Below are 13,734 nucleotides of genomic sequence, written 5' to 3' on the forward strand. Positions count from 1 at the left end.
CGTGGCAAACATTAATTGGTCTGTGGGCCAATCTCCATTTTGGTATGAGAATGAGTAACGAAGCTTTTTCATTATTCTTTTAGTCTTTAAATTTTTACCCCTTTTTTTTTTTTTTTTTTTTTGCTTCCTGAACGATTGGGCCTGATTTTAATTGGACCAGTTCTCTGAATTCTGGGCTTTAATGGGCCTCATGCTGATTTTAATTGGACCAATATTTTAAAACAATTTCTCTCGAAAAAAATGTTTTATATTTTTAATTCAAACCAGCTATATAATAAAATATATTAAAAGAATTGATCGGTGTAATAAAATCTATTTGTCTAATTCAAACAACTAAAGAAAGACCAACATAGGAAGACTTTGTGGTTATTTAGAGTGTCTTACACAAAATATTTTACAAACTAATTCTTCGACATTGTTTCCAAACATAACATTTAAATAGAAATGACAACATTTTCATGGCATCAACCTTAAAATATAACAAAAATATCGCAAGTAGGAAATTAGCAAATAGAAAACGAAAAGTCACGAGAAATCTTGCAAAATATCAAAATTAAAATCAACTATGGCTAATGTCACGTGTGACATACTTAAGTTAAATGGGTTAACTAAGCTAAGTTTGATTACCATTTTTTTTTATTATAAAAGAATGGAAGGAAACTTATACTTTCAATTCTGTTAATGAATACAATTCAAGTTATTTTGATAATTTACATTATACTATGGGATGTGATGTCTGGTTAATCTCTCACCATGTCCATTTCAGGCTTGACCCTATACTTGTCTACGTTTAGTTGACTTAGGAAAAAAAAACTAATAAATTGTAATATAGGGAAAGTCCTTGGAAGCTTCATTCATGCCTTCTTTAACAAGTATTGCAAATTGCTTAAATTTTCTTTGAATCACTCCTCCGACTCTCTCTCTCTCTCTTTGTTTATCAAAGTCATGAGTTTGAATGTTGCAAGTCGATCAAATACTTCAATCTCAACCCCAATTCCTTTTTTCTTACATGACTTATTGCATGGATTATGCAATTGTATGGCAATTCCTTCCATAGCTAACTTCCACTGATCCTGTCAAACCCCTCTCATTACCATAAAATCAAAGCTACCCAAGCTCCACACTTTCACTAGGAAAAACAAAATGGCAAAAGCTCTTCGTAGTTGCTTTTGTGGCCTCTCCTTCATTCTTGGTTTGCTGTTATTGTCTTCCTCGTTGGGCTCAGAAGCTCTCACAAGCAAAAGCATACTCAATTGTCAAACAAACCCTAAACCAAATAATAAAACTACAAGAATTGGAGTTGTCTTCGACAGTGGCTCTCAACTTGGGAAGCAACAGATGGTAGCAATGAAGATGGGTTTAAGCCACTTTCATTTGTCTTCTTCCTGTCTCAAGCTGGAGCTTCTCCTCCATGATTCTCATCAAAACCTCACTTCACCACCTTCTTCTGGTAATCTCTTACTCTTTCTTTTCATGTCCATAATTGCAACAACATGCTACTTATCATCATTGTCTACCCGAGTTTACTTACAAGAATTATGATTGAATTTCTCATAATAGATAGTAAATTATTACAATTCTATATAATATAGTGTAAGAATTAAATTCTTACAAACAAAAGTTACTTCTTTTATTCATGTTAGTTTTTGAAACTATTCAAATTGTTTTATTTTATTTCATAAAGTTTTGAAACGGTCTCTTCTAAAAAAAGAAATTACGTTTTGAAAAGGTCAAATTTAGATACTAAATTAGTTATATAACCGGACAAAAGCAACCAAGAAAAATAAATAATATATTACGTGGAATTTAGATTCTTAATGTATAAAAAATTGAGATGGGTAGAAGAAAGAGTATTTGGACGGTTAGAATTACATGATTTTCTAATTTAATTAATTATATCTCCACATAAAATCCATCAAATCTACATTTTTAAAGAAGCAAATGTAAGATTTCTTCAAAATGAATAATTGTTATAATAATACAACAGTTCCTGTCTTCTAGACATTTTATTAATCTTGCATCTTTATTCTACGTATATATATATATATATATTATGCAAGTCAACTTGTAAAGAGAAGGGTAACTATTTTTCCGACAGCTTTGGATCTGATTACCAAGGGAGGAGTCAAAGCCGTGGTTGGATCAGTGAGAATGCAGGATTTGATTATGATCTCTGACAATAATTTTCCTGTCGGAGTTCCTATTGTTTCCACTTCAGCTGAACAATTAGAACAACTCAAAATCCCATCATTGATTCAAATGGCCAACCATATCAACCATCGAATCCAATGTATTGCTTCAATTCTCACCCATTTTCAATGGCGAAAAGTTACAATCTTTTATGAAATCTCACACACTGATCATTCTCCAATATACTGCGCGGTCTCAGCCAATCGTCTCTTCGATTCGTTACGGCTGGCTGATGTAGAGGTTGAACACCGTCTGGCTCTCTCTTCCTCATCCAATCAAGAAATATTGATAGAACATGAATTGCAAAAGCTTATGAACAGTCAAAGGAATAGGGTTTTTGTAGTTACACAACTTGAAGTAGAGTTGGCAGTTATTGTTTTGGAAAGAGCAAAGAAATTGAATATGGTTGGAAATGGGTATGTCTGGATCGTCTCCAATGACGTTTTTGATCTTATGGACTCTTTAGATTCTTCCTTTTGGTACAAAATGGACGGTGTGATTGGGTTTGGAACATATTTCAATGACACCAAAAACTCCTTCAAAAGCTTTGAAACCAAGTTTAAAAAGATGTACCGTTTAGAATATCCACAAGAAGAAGACCCCACAAGAGCTTCTATCTCTGTCGTTCGAGCTTATGATGCAGCCCGTGCCATGACGAGAGCCATGGGAGAAAATCTAATCTCCAGTGAAGTATTGGAGAAAATTGGAGAGAGCAATTTCGAAGGGCTTAGTGGAACGGTGAGATTCAAGAATGGGATGTTAGTATCTCAATCACCCAATTTCAAAATCAGTAAAGTGGCGGATCAAAGCTTCAAAGAAGTTGCTTTTTGGACACCCAAATTAGGTATTGTTGAGAGGTTTGTGGAAGTTAATAAAACAACCACTAAACTCAAACCCAAGTTTGGAAATTTGGGCAATGTGGGTGTTGGAGATTTGGCAAGGCTGACAACATCGAGTGAAAATTTTCAAGGAGAAAAAAGGTTGAGGTTTGCGGTTCCAGAGGAGGGAGCATGCCAAGAAATTGTGAAAGTGAGCAAGCATTTGGAAGGATATTATGTCACTGGATTTTCCATTAATGTGTTCAGGGCTGTTATGAGTAACATTAATATATCCCATCCCTTGTCCTACGACTTGCTTCCTTTTAAGGGCAAATACGAAGACATGTTAGAGGCCGTCCGCAATAAGGTAACAAAACTCCCCTAACTATTATTGAAATCAAGGATTTATTCTTAACAATTGTATGTCATGTGTAGACCTACGATGGGGCTGTTGGGGAAATTGGAATATTGCCAAACCGATTTGATATCGTGGATTTCACGGTATCATATTTAGAGACAGAAATTGTGATGGTGGTAAAAGAGAAGCGTAGTCAATGGAAACAATTATGGGCATTTACGGAGGCTTTTGACGTTTCCACGTGGCTATTAATACCCACAATGCATCTCTTCATTTCCTTCTCTGTTTGGTTACTCGAACGCCAAAATAGCGAGGAGTTGAAGGGTTTTGGAAACATGTTGTGGTTTTCTGTTTCCATCATATTTTACATGCACAGTAAGTTCTATTAATTACTTTCTTATACACCCAAACAACCCATGAGACGCGCTTTGACCAATTCAGCTTTGCATGAAACAAAGGTTGGAATGTAATGCAGGGGAGCCAGTGAAGAATGGGTTGGCTCGATTGGTGCTAGGGCCATGGTTGTTTGGGATAATGGTGGTCACCGCAAGTTTCACCTCAAGTTTGACGTCCATGATGACAGTCTCTTGGTATCGTCCATCGGTGCTGGATGTTGCTAAGCTAAAGGAGATGAACGCTGTGGTGGGCTGCAACGCCAGATCTTTCATATGTGACTATCTAGAAAAGACACTAAAATTTGAGCCTTCAAAAATTAAGAGAATAGCCTCCTTGAATAATTACCCAAAGGCATTTGAGGATGATAGCATCAAGGCTGCTTTCTTCATAAGCCCCCATGCAGATGTTTTCCTCGCAAAGAATTGCCGAGGCTACACCAAAGGCGTTTCCTCTTACAAGCTCAGCGGCGTAGGCTTTGTGAGTTCTTCTTAATCTCTCAACTTTTTATAATGTTTTTAGGGAACAATTTATAATGTGGAATTTTTCAGGCTTTTGCAAAGGGCTCTCCTCTTGCTGCGAAGGTTTCGGCGTCAATCGTGGAATTAACTGAAACAAAAGAGATGCCGCAATTCGATCCCAACTACCTTGTGTCTTTCAACTGTCCAACTGCCAAAGCACCTGGACCTTTCATGGGCCTATTCCTAATTTGTGGGAGTATTGCTTTGTTGGTCTTGATATATATGGGCCTACAATTCGTGAGAACCAAATTGACCCAGAAGCCCATTTAACCCCTTTCCTCGAGTAATATTCATTATCATTCATTTTCTTTTCTATTAATAATATTTATAGTTTATAGACTTTTTGTCGTGTATGACTACAAATGAAAGGGGTCGGAGAAGAAAATGAAGCTGCATTTAATGTAGTGTAACTGACAGAATGAAAGACAATCCAAAATCCGACAAGGCATTTTTTATTTATTTATTTATTTTTAATAACGGGACGATAATACCTATTATTATCAAACCAGCTTAGCATGGATCTTGTCTATTTTATTAAAAATTTGAAAGCTTTTAAAGAAAACAAAAAGGAAAAAGACGTTTCATTGGAATATTATTCGAAAAAAGTTTGAATAATATCAGCGGGGAATTTAGTAGTGTTGAATGTAAGAGAGAGAGCACATAATTTTTAGGGGAAATGATCCAAATGGCATCAACAACCAAAGGATTGANAAAAAAAAAAAAAAAAAAAAAAAAAAAAAAAAAAAAAAAAAAAAAAAAAAAAAAAAAAACCATTTCATCGATTATGTTTGGAGGAGTTCCCTTGAATCCTTTCCATGATGTTTGGAGAATGATTCAAACGGTAACAACCAAAGGATTGAAAGCAAGCTTAAGAAAGAAGGCAGGCAGAAGACTTGAGTATAGGCAAGTCAAGCAGGCTCGATCTTATCAACTAAAACTATTCCACCAGTAATAACTCCCCAAATCTTAAGTTTATTATTAATTACTAATTTTTGCAATGTTTGTTGTATATTATTAAAACATTAAAATCCATCACTCCTCCATCCTCTCCTTCTCGAGTCCCTTCAATTCTTGACTTGGGAAAATCGAGTCATTTAAATGCAAACGAAAGCCCCTTGAAATTTCCTTGCTTCCATTTATTTTTAATGAATTTGAACCAAACCCCGCCAAAGACTATCAATTTTATATCACTAATTTCAATATATATATATATATATATATATATATATATGTAATTGTATCACGAACTGGGTTTTAATATAGGTAACTTGCTAGTGGGTCAAAGATTTAACAGCCTCCACTTTTCATTATTATAAAATTCAAGTCCATTAACACTCATCAAATTGCTTCTATAATTCTTCTTAATAAACAAAAAAGAGCGTAAGAAATGGTTCTTCGTAATGCCTTCTGCCGCCCCTCCTGCTTTCTGGGGTTGCTTTTATTGCTGCTGCTGCTGAGCTCAGAAGCTCACACAACAAATAATAAAACTACCAGAATTGGAGTTGTCTTCGAAAGTGGCTCTCAAATTGGGAAGCAACAGAAGGTAGCAATGAAGATGGGTTTGAGGCTCTTTCATTTGTCTTCTTCCTGTCATAAGTTGGAGCTTCTTCTCCATGATTCTCATTCAAATTTCACTTCCCCAACTTCTTCGGGTATTCTCCTTCAACTCTCCTCTATCTTAATTTTCTTTATTCATATTTTCATATTGATTTTAATTTTAATTTTTGTTTACATTACAAGCGATTGAATTTGACTGAAATTGAACATATTAAGTTTAGGGTTGAATTCAATTTTTAAGTTATTTATCAAAAGGAAATTCAAACTGAAAATTGATATCTTCAATAAAAAATGGATCTTTTTTCCCAAAATCAAAGTGACATAATTAGGATTTGCGTTTTCCGACAGCAGTGGATCTGATGATTACCAAAGGAGGAGTCAAAGCCATTGTCGGAGCAGTGAAGAGGCAGGATTTGATTGTCATCTCCGACAAAGAACTTCTTGGCCGGATTCCCATTGTATCCACTTCTGCTGAAAAATTACCACCACTCAAAATTCCATCTTTGATTCAAATGGCCACCAATATCTCTCATCACATCAAATGTATTGCTTCAATTCTCAAATATTTTCAATGCCCTCCAAAAGTTTCTATCTTTTATGATCCCACCCTCAACTCAGTTCATCGTCTCTTCGATTCGTTCCAATTGGCCAATATCGAGGTGGAAAATCATTTCGCCTTATCTTCCTCCTCCGATCAAGATGAAATATCGATCGAAAATGAAATGAAAAGGGTTATGAAGAGCCAAAGGAATGGAGTTTTTGTAGTTACACAACTTTCTCTAGAGTTGGCTAATCTTCTATTTACAAAAGCAAAGAAAATGAATATGGTGGGAAATGGGTATACCTGGATCATCCCAAATGACGTTTTTGACCTCATTGACTCTTCTTTAATAAACCATCATTCTTCTCTTTTGAACAAAATGGAGGGTGTTATTGGTTTTCGAACATATTTCAATGACACCAAAAAGCCCTTCAAACGGTTTGAAACCAAGTTCAAGAAGATGTACAATTTAGAATATCCAGAAGATAAAGAGCCAATAAAAGCAAGTATTTTCGCCGTTCGAGCTCACGACGCGGTTCGTTGCATCGCTAGAGCCATGGAAACGTTAGGAGATAATAATTTAAGCTCAAGCGATCAACTATTGAAGACAATTTTAGAGAGCAATTTTGAAGGGGTTAGTGGAATGGTGAGATTCAAGGATGGGATGTTAATACCTCAATCCCCAAATTTTCAAATCATCAAAGTGGTGGATCAAAGGTACAAAGACGTTGCCTTTTGGTCCCCCAAATTGGGCTTTTCTGAGAGCTCCTTGGAGGTGGAAGATAATAAGGCAGCCACTCAAGTTAAGCCCAACATGGGAAGACACGTGGACGGCGGAGATTGGTCAAGAAAGCCAATAACATTATGGAGTCAAAATTCTGGGAAAGAAGAAAAGTTGAAATTTGCTGTTCCAAGAAAGGGAGCATGTCAAGAATTGGTAAAAGTGAGCCAACATTTGAATGGGAATTACTTCACTGGACTTTCCATTGATGTATTTAAGGCTGCCATGACTAATACTAATATGCCTTATTCGTCATCCTACGACTTGTATCCTTTTGATAGTACATATGAAGAAATGATGAAAGCAGTCCACAACAAGGTAATAAAAATTTAGAATAGCTTACATCCATTCGTCAGGGATATTTTCTTCTTAACAATTCTATGTTGTGTGCAGACTTACGATGGGGCAGTGGGGGACATATCGATAATGGCACAACGATTTGAAAGTGTGGATTTTAGTGTGGCGTATTTAGAGGCGGACATTGTTATGGTGGTGAAGGAGAAGCAAGATAAATGGAAGAGCTTTTGGGTGTTTTTTGAGGCTTTTGAAGTAACCGTATGGCTGTTAATTCCCACCATACATCTCTTCATTTCCTCCGTTATTTGGGTAATTGAACGTAGAAATAATGAGGAGTTGAAGGGTTTTGGAAGCATGTTGTGGTTTTCTGTTTCCCTCATCTCTTACATGCAAAGTAAGTCCTTTCTTATAAACCCTTATAATACTACTTATGATCTAATAAACAACAATACATCTCCATATCTATTACTTCAATTATAATGCAGGAGAGCCCGTCAAAAATGGGTTGGCTCGGTTGGTGTTGGGGCCGTGGTTATTCGGGATTCTCGTAGTGGGGGCGAGTTTTTCGGCGAGTTTGACATCGATGATGACAATCTCCTGGTCTCAACCGTCGATACCCGACATTAAAATGTTGATGGAGATGAATGCCACGGTTGGGTGTAATGCCGAGTCTTTCATATGTGACTACCTAAATGGTAGCCTCAAAATTGAGAATGCAAGAATTAAGAAGATGAACACCATAGATGATTATCCAAAGGCATTTGAGAATGGTAGCATTGAGGCTGCTTTCTTGATAAGACCCCATGCACAAGTTTTCCTCGCAAAAAATTGCATAGGCTATACCAAAACAAATTTCTCTACCAAGCTTGGTGGGATTGGCTTTGTGAGTTCTTAATAATAGTCAAAATTGAATTTTTTTTTTTTTTTTTTTCTGAATTTATTTTAGTCCTTAAATTGACGTGGGATGGTTAAACTCCATTTTAGGCTTTTCGGAAGGGGTCTGCTCTTGGTGTGGATGTTTCTGCATCCATCGTTGAATTGATCGAAACAAACGATATACCACAAATGGAACGAACCCTACTGACCTCTTTCAACTGCTCTTCAACTGGGCAAGGAGATGGGCTGAGGTTAGGACTTGAACCATTCGTGGGCATATTCATAATTTGTGGCAGCATTGTATTGTTGGCCTGGTTATATATGGGCCTACAATTCCTGAGAACGAAACTTGGTTGAATTATGAAAACCAAACCGAGACGGATTCAAAAGTCCAATGAAGAAGCCCAGAAGCCATCACCTTAGTAGATTAACAACATAGAGATTAGTAGACATTCAATCACTCTGTATAGTAACCCACTTTGTATACAACTTACTAAGATTGTGAATTAAAACTAGAGGGAATTGACATCCATTGCTCAACTTAGTGTTCTTGGTTGTGATATTAAATAGTAATTAATTGGCGATAGCATGTCATGCATGAGATTCCCCAAATTCTATCTACCAAAAATACATCAAATGAAGATTAAAACCCAAAAATTTAATTGGAAAAACAATCCAACAATTGAGGAAAACATAAAGCTTGGATCATTACACACACTCTAGTGGATTGATTTGTTAGGGACATTGGACTCTACGTTACTAACAGATATTGTTTTTCTTGGACTTTCCCTTACATGTTTCCCCTCAAAGTTCTAAAACGCGTATATATTAGGAGAGGTTTTCGTACTCTTCTAAAGAATGTTTCGTTCCTCTCTCTGATCGACGTGGGATCTCACAATCTATCTCCCTTTGAAACCTAGCGTACTCGCTGATTTCGTTCCCTTATTCACGAATGTGAGATCTTGGCCACTTTGAGTATAAACATTCATAATTTACACGTTGTCTCATAGAGATTGGTGTCAGATCTGATTGAATGTTAACAACTTTTAACTTAAAAAAAAAACAACCATTTCGTGCTCCTCGGACTATGTTTGGGGAGAAAGATTCAAATGGCACCAACCATAGGATTCAAAGCTGGAGAAAGAAGGCCGCCGGAAGACGCGAGTATAGGCAAGTCAACAAGGTTTGATTTTTTCAACTAAAATTATTGGACCAGTAATAACCATCAAAATCTAAGTTTTTGCAATGAATGTAGTACATTAAAAATATTAAAATTATTATCCCATCCTTATCCATCACTCCTCCATCCTCTCCGTTTCAAGCCTCTCCAATCGTTGACTAGGAAAAATTAGGCCATTTAAATGCAAAGGAAACCCCTTTGAAATTTCCTTCCTCCCTTTTGTTCTTAGTCAATATTAAAGATACAAAATTGACAAGTCATTAATTTTATTATTCTTTCAAAACTCCATCAAAACCTAAAGTCCCAAGACTATGAATTTTAAATCACTAATTTCAGTATATATATATATATATATATATATATATGTAATTGTAACGCAAAGGGGATCAAGAATTGATCCGCCCCAACTTTTGGCTGCCATAAAATCAAGTCCCTTAATACTCACACTGATCAAACTACTTGAATAATTTCTCAAGAACAAAAGAAAAAGAAGTGCAAGAAATGATTCTTCGTAATGGCTTCTGCCGCCCCTCCTGCTTTCTGGGGTTGCTTTTGCTGTTGCTGCTGCGCTCAGAAGGACTCCACTGTCAAATACACCAACCAAATAATAAAACTACAAGAATTGGAGCTGTCTTCGACAGTGGCTCTCAAATTGGGAAGCAGCAGATGGTAGCAATGAAGATGGGTTTGAGGCACTTTCATTTGTCTTCTTCCTGTCATAAGTTGGAGCTTCTTCTCCATGATTCTCATCCAAACTTCACTTCTTCTGGTATTCTCCTTCAACTCTCCTTTATCTTAATCTCCTTTGTTCACATGCTCATAGTTATTTTACACAATAAAATTAAACATCCTCGTTTTCAATGGATATAAAACCTCCTTTAATATGAAAATTTGTTAATAGCGGATTTTAATTTTATGCCATGCTTGTATGGATTCAATTAAAATGAAAATTCAAACCAAAACCTTAGTTCGGGTTAACCTAACTCATCCGTAACTCGACTTTATTTACTAGAAAAGAAATTCATGAATTGCAATTATTTTTTCTCCAAAATAAAATAACATATTACGTGGACTAAAATTATGTTCTTATAAAAAAATTCATGAATACATAGAGTAAGAGAAAAGATAGGATTTGGACGGCTACAAAATTTCATAAGTCGTTTTTTTATAATTATGTTATAAAATACCATTTGATTGGAGAGTATGTTAGGGAAAGGCTTACAAGATTTCCTAATTGTTTGACTTTGGATTTAATTAATTAATATATAAACATAAATCATCAAGTGGAACATTGAATCATACAAAATTTAACAATTTCAATGATATAAAAGTTTAATATTTGTTTTAATTTGTGATTTTTTTAATACTTTATAAGTCAACTTAATCATCGTATGTAAAGAAACAGTAAGTAACCGTTTTTCCGACAGCTTTGGATCTCATTACCAACGGAGGAGTCAAAGCGGTAGTTATTGGATCAGTGAGAGCGCAGGATTTGATTGCCATCTCCGACCATGAAATTCCTGTCGGAGTTCCCATCCTTTCCATTTCAGCTACACAATTACACCCTAAAAAAATCCCATCTTTGATTCAAATGGCCAACAACATCACCCACCGCATGCAATGCATTGTTTCAATTTTGACCCATTTTCAATTGCCGCCAAAAGTCACCGTCTTTTATGAAATCACAAATATTGATCATCCCTCTGAATATTCTTCCATCTCGGCCGATCGTCTCTTTGATTCTTTTCGATCGGTAAACGTAGAGATCGATCACCGTCTGGCCTTATCTTCTTCCTCCAATCAAGCTGAAATATTGATTGAAAATGAATTGAAGAGGGCTATGAAGAGCCAAAGGAATGGGGTTTTTGTAGTAACACAACTTTCTCTAGAGCTGGCTGATCTTCTATTTACAAAAGCTAAGAAATTGAATATGGTTGGAAATGGATATACCTGGATCGTCTCAGATGATGTTTTAGATCTCATTCCCTCTTTAGATTCTTCTTCTTCTCTTTTGTACAAAATGGAAGGTGTTATTGGGTTTCGAACATATTTCAGTGACACCAAAAAGTCCTTCAAGAGCTTCGAAACCAAGTTTAAGAAGATGTACAATTTAGAATATCCAGAAGATAAAGAGCCAATAAAAGCAAGTATTTTCGCCGTTCGAGCTTACGACGTGGTTCGTTCCATCGCCAGAGCCATGAAAACTTTGGGAGATAATAATTTAAGCTCAAGTGATCAACTATTGGAGACAATTCTAGAGAGCAATTTTGAAGGGCTTAGTGGAATGGTGAGATTCAAGAATGGGATGTTAATATCTCAATCACCAAATTTTGAAATCATTAAAGTGGTGGATCAAAGTTACAAGCCAGTTGCTTTTTGGACACCCAAATCAGGTTTTGCTGAGAGCTTCGTGGAAAATAATAAAAAATCAGCTCTTAGATCCAACAATATGGGAAATATGGTGGGTGTAAGACATTTATCAGAAAGCTTTACCAGAGAAGATGGTGATGGAGAAAAACAATTGACATTTGCTGTTCCAGGGCAAGGAGCGTGTCAAGAATTCGTAAACGTGCACAGGTTTGAGAATGGAACCGAACATTTCAGTGGATTTTCCATTGCCGTGTTTAATGAGATTATGAACAACATTAAAAATATGCCGTCCTACAAGTTTGCTCGTTTCAACCACTCATATAATGACATGATAGATGCGGTGTACATGAAGGTAACACAACTATTATTACTATGATATTGTCTACTCTGAGTATGAGTATAAGAGGTTGAATGTGATGTGTTAGGAATACGATGGAGCAGTGGGGGACATAACAATACTGGCAAAGCGATTTCAACAAGTGGATTTCACGGTGGCATATTTAAAGACGGACATTGTGATGGTGGTAAGGGAGAAGCATGAGAGGTGGAGAAAGTTGTGGGCTTTCATGGATGCTTTTAAGCCTCAAGTGTGGGTGTTAATACCCACAATGCATCTTTTCATTTCCTCCCTTATTTGGTTAATTGAACGTGAGAATAACGAGGAGTTGAAGGGTTTTGGAAACATGCTGTGGTTTTCTGTTTCCCTCATCTTTTACATGCAAAGTAAGTCCTTTCTTATAAACCCTTACAATACTTATGATCTAATAAACAACAATACATCTCCATATCTATTACTTCAATTATAATGCAGGAGAGCCCGTCAAAAATGTGTTGGCTCGGTTGGTGCTGGGGCCGTGGTTGTTTGCGATTTTCGTGGTCACGGCGAGTTTCTCAGCGAGCTTGACGTCGATGTTGACGATCTCTTGGTCTCAACCGTCGGTGACCACTGTTGAAATGTTGAAGGAGATGAATGCCACGGTTGGGTGCAATGCGGAGTCTTTCATATGCAATTATCTCAAGGATACCCTCCAATTTGAATCATCAAATATTAAGAGGATGGAGTCCTTAGATAATTACCCAAAGGCATTTGAGGATGATAGCATTAAGGCTGCTTTCTTCATAAGCCCCCATGCAGATGTTTTCCTCCTAAAAAATTGCAAACGCTACACCAAAGGCGTTTCCTCTTTCAAGCTCGGCGGGATCGGGTTTGTGAGTATCATATATATTATTCCCTTCAAAATTACACTCAAATTTGTTCATTCAAAATTAATTTTTAAAATAACCAAAATATTTTATTTCATAATAGGCATTTCCAAAGGGGTCAGATCTTGCTGCCAAGGTTTCTAAATCCATCGCCGAATTAACCCTACAAAACAATATCTCACAAATGGAAAAAACCCTACTCAACTCTTTCAATTGCCCTTCAGCTAACGAAGGAAATAGGGTGGGCTTAGGACCTCGACCTTTCCTAGGCCTATTCTTTGTTTGTGGCTCTATTGCTTTGTTCGTTTTGTTATATATTGGCCTACAATTCATGATACCCAAACTGGGGCTGGATTCAAAACTCCATTGGACCCCACAAGACCGTACCTTAGACCAGGCCTACACCCAAGAACAGTTGTAGACACATTCTACAACCCTGTTTTTAGTATTGTTCATTAAATATGGAGGCGTGTTTGGATACATTCAGCTGTGGTTTAGCGTTGTTTTTTTTGCAACAAATAATTCCAAGTCAATGTTGTAAGTCAAGTAGGAGAGAATATTCCAATCGAATATGCTGTTTTTATTTGGAATATATATGCTTTAAAGACAATCATTCATTAATAGCTGTGGGCCAAGCAATATTGGCCAC

General features: G+C 36.4%; 3 protein-coding genes across 3 annotated transcripts; all 3 read left to right on the forward strand.

Annotated features, from left to right (window-relative positions):
• Positions 1-1,143: 1,143 nt before the first annotated feature.
• On the forward strand, positions 1,144-4,550 carry LOC111805461 (glutamate receptor 2.5-like). The gene is made up of 5 exons (XM_023690567.1): positions 1,144-1,450; positions 2,099-3,375; positions 3,444-3,741; positions 3,842-4,239; positions 4,311-4,550. The coding sequence occupies exons 1-5, from the start codon at positions 1,144-1,146 to the stop codon at positions 4,548-4,550; spliced, it is 2,520 nt and encodes an 839-aa protein (XP_023546335.1).
• Positions 4,551-5,667: 1,117 nt separating this feature from the next.
• LOC111805462 (glutamate receptor 2.5-like) lies at positions 5,668-8,689 on the forward strand. The gene is made up of 5 exons (XM_023690570.1): positions 5,668-5,932; positions 6,186-7,477; positions 7,553-7,850; positions 7,942-8,339; positions 8,441-8,689. Exons 1-5 carry the CDS (start codon positions 5,668-5,670, stop codon positions 8,687-8,689), a joined length of 2,502 nt encoding a protein of 833 aa, XP_023546338.1.
• A 1,324-nt stretch (positions 8,690-10,013) lies between these two features.
• LOC111805463 (glutamate receptor 2.5-like) lies at positions 10,014-13,506 on the forward strand. Its single transcript, XM_023690571.1, has 5 exons — positions 10,014-10,281; positions 10,922-12,234; positions 12,308-12,605; positions 12,694-13,091; positions 13,189-13,506. Exons 1-5 carry the CDS (start codon positions 10,014-10,016, stop codon positions 13,504-13,506), a joined length of 2,595 nt encoding a protein of 864 aa, XP_023546339.1.
• Positions 13,507-13,734: the final 228 nt, after the last annotated feature.

The sequence above is a fragment of the Cucurbita pepo genome, chromosome LG11, assembly GCF_002806865.2.
Source record: "Cucurbita pepo subsp. pepo cultivar mu-cu-16 chromosome LG11, ASM280686v2, whole genome shotgun sequence".
Classification (NCBI taxonomy): Eukaryota; Viridiplantae; Streptophyta; class Magnoliopsida; order Cucurbitales; family Cucurbitaceae; genus Cucurbita; species Cucurbita pepo.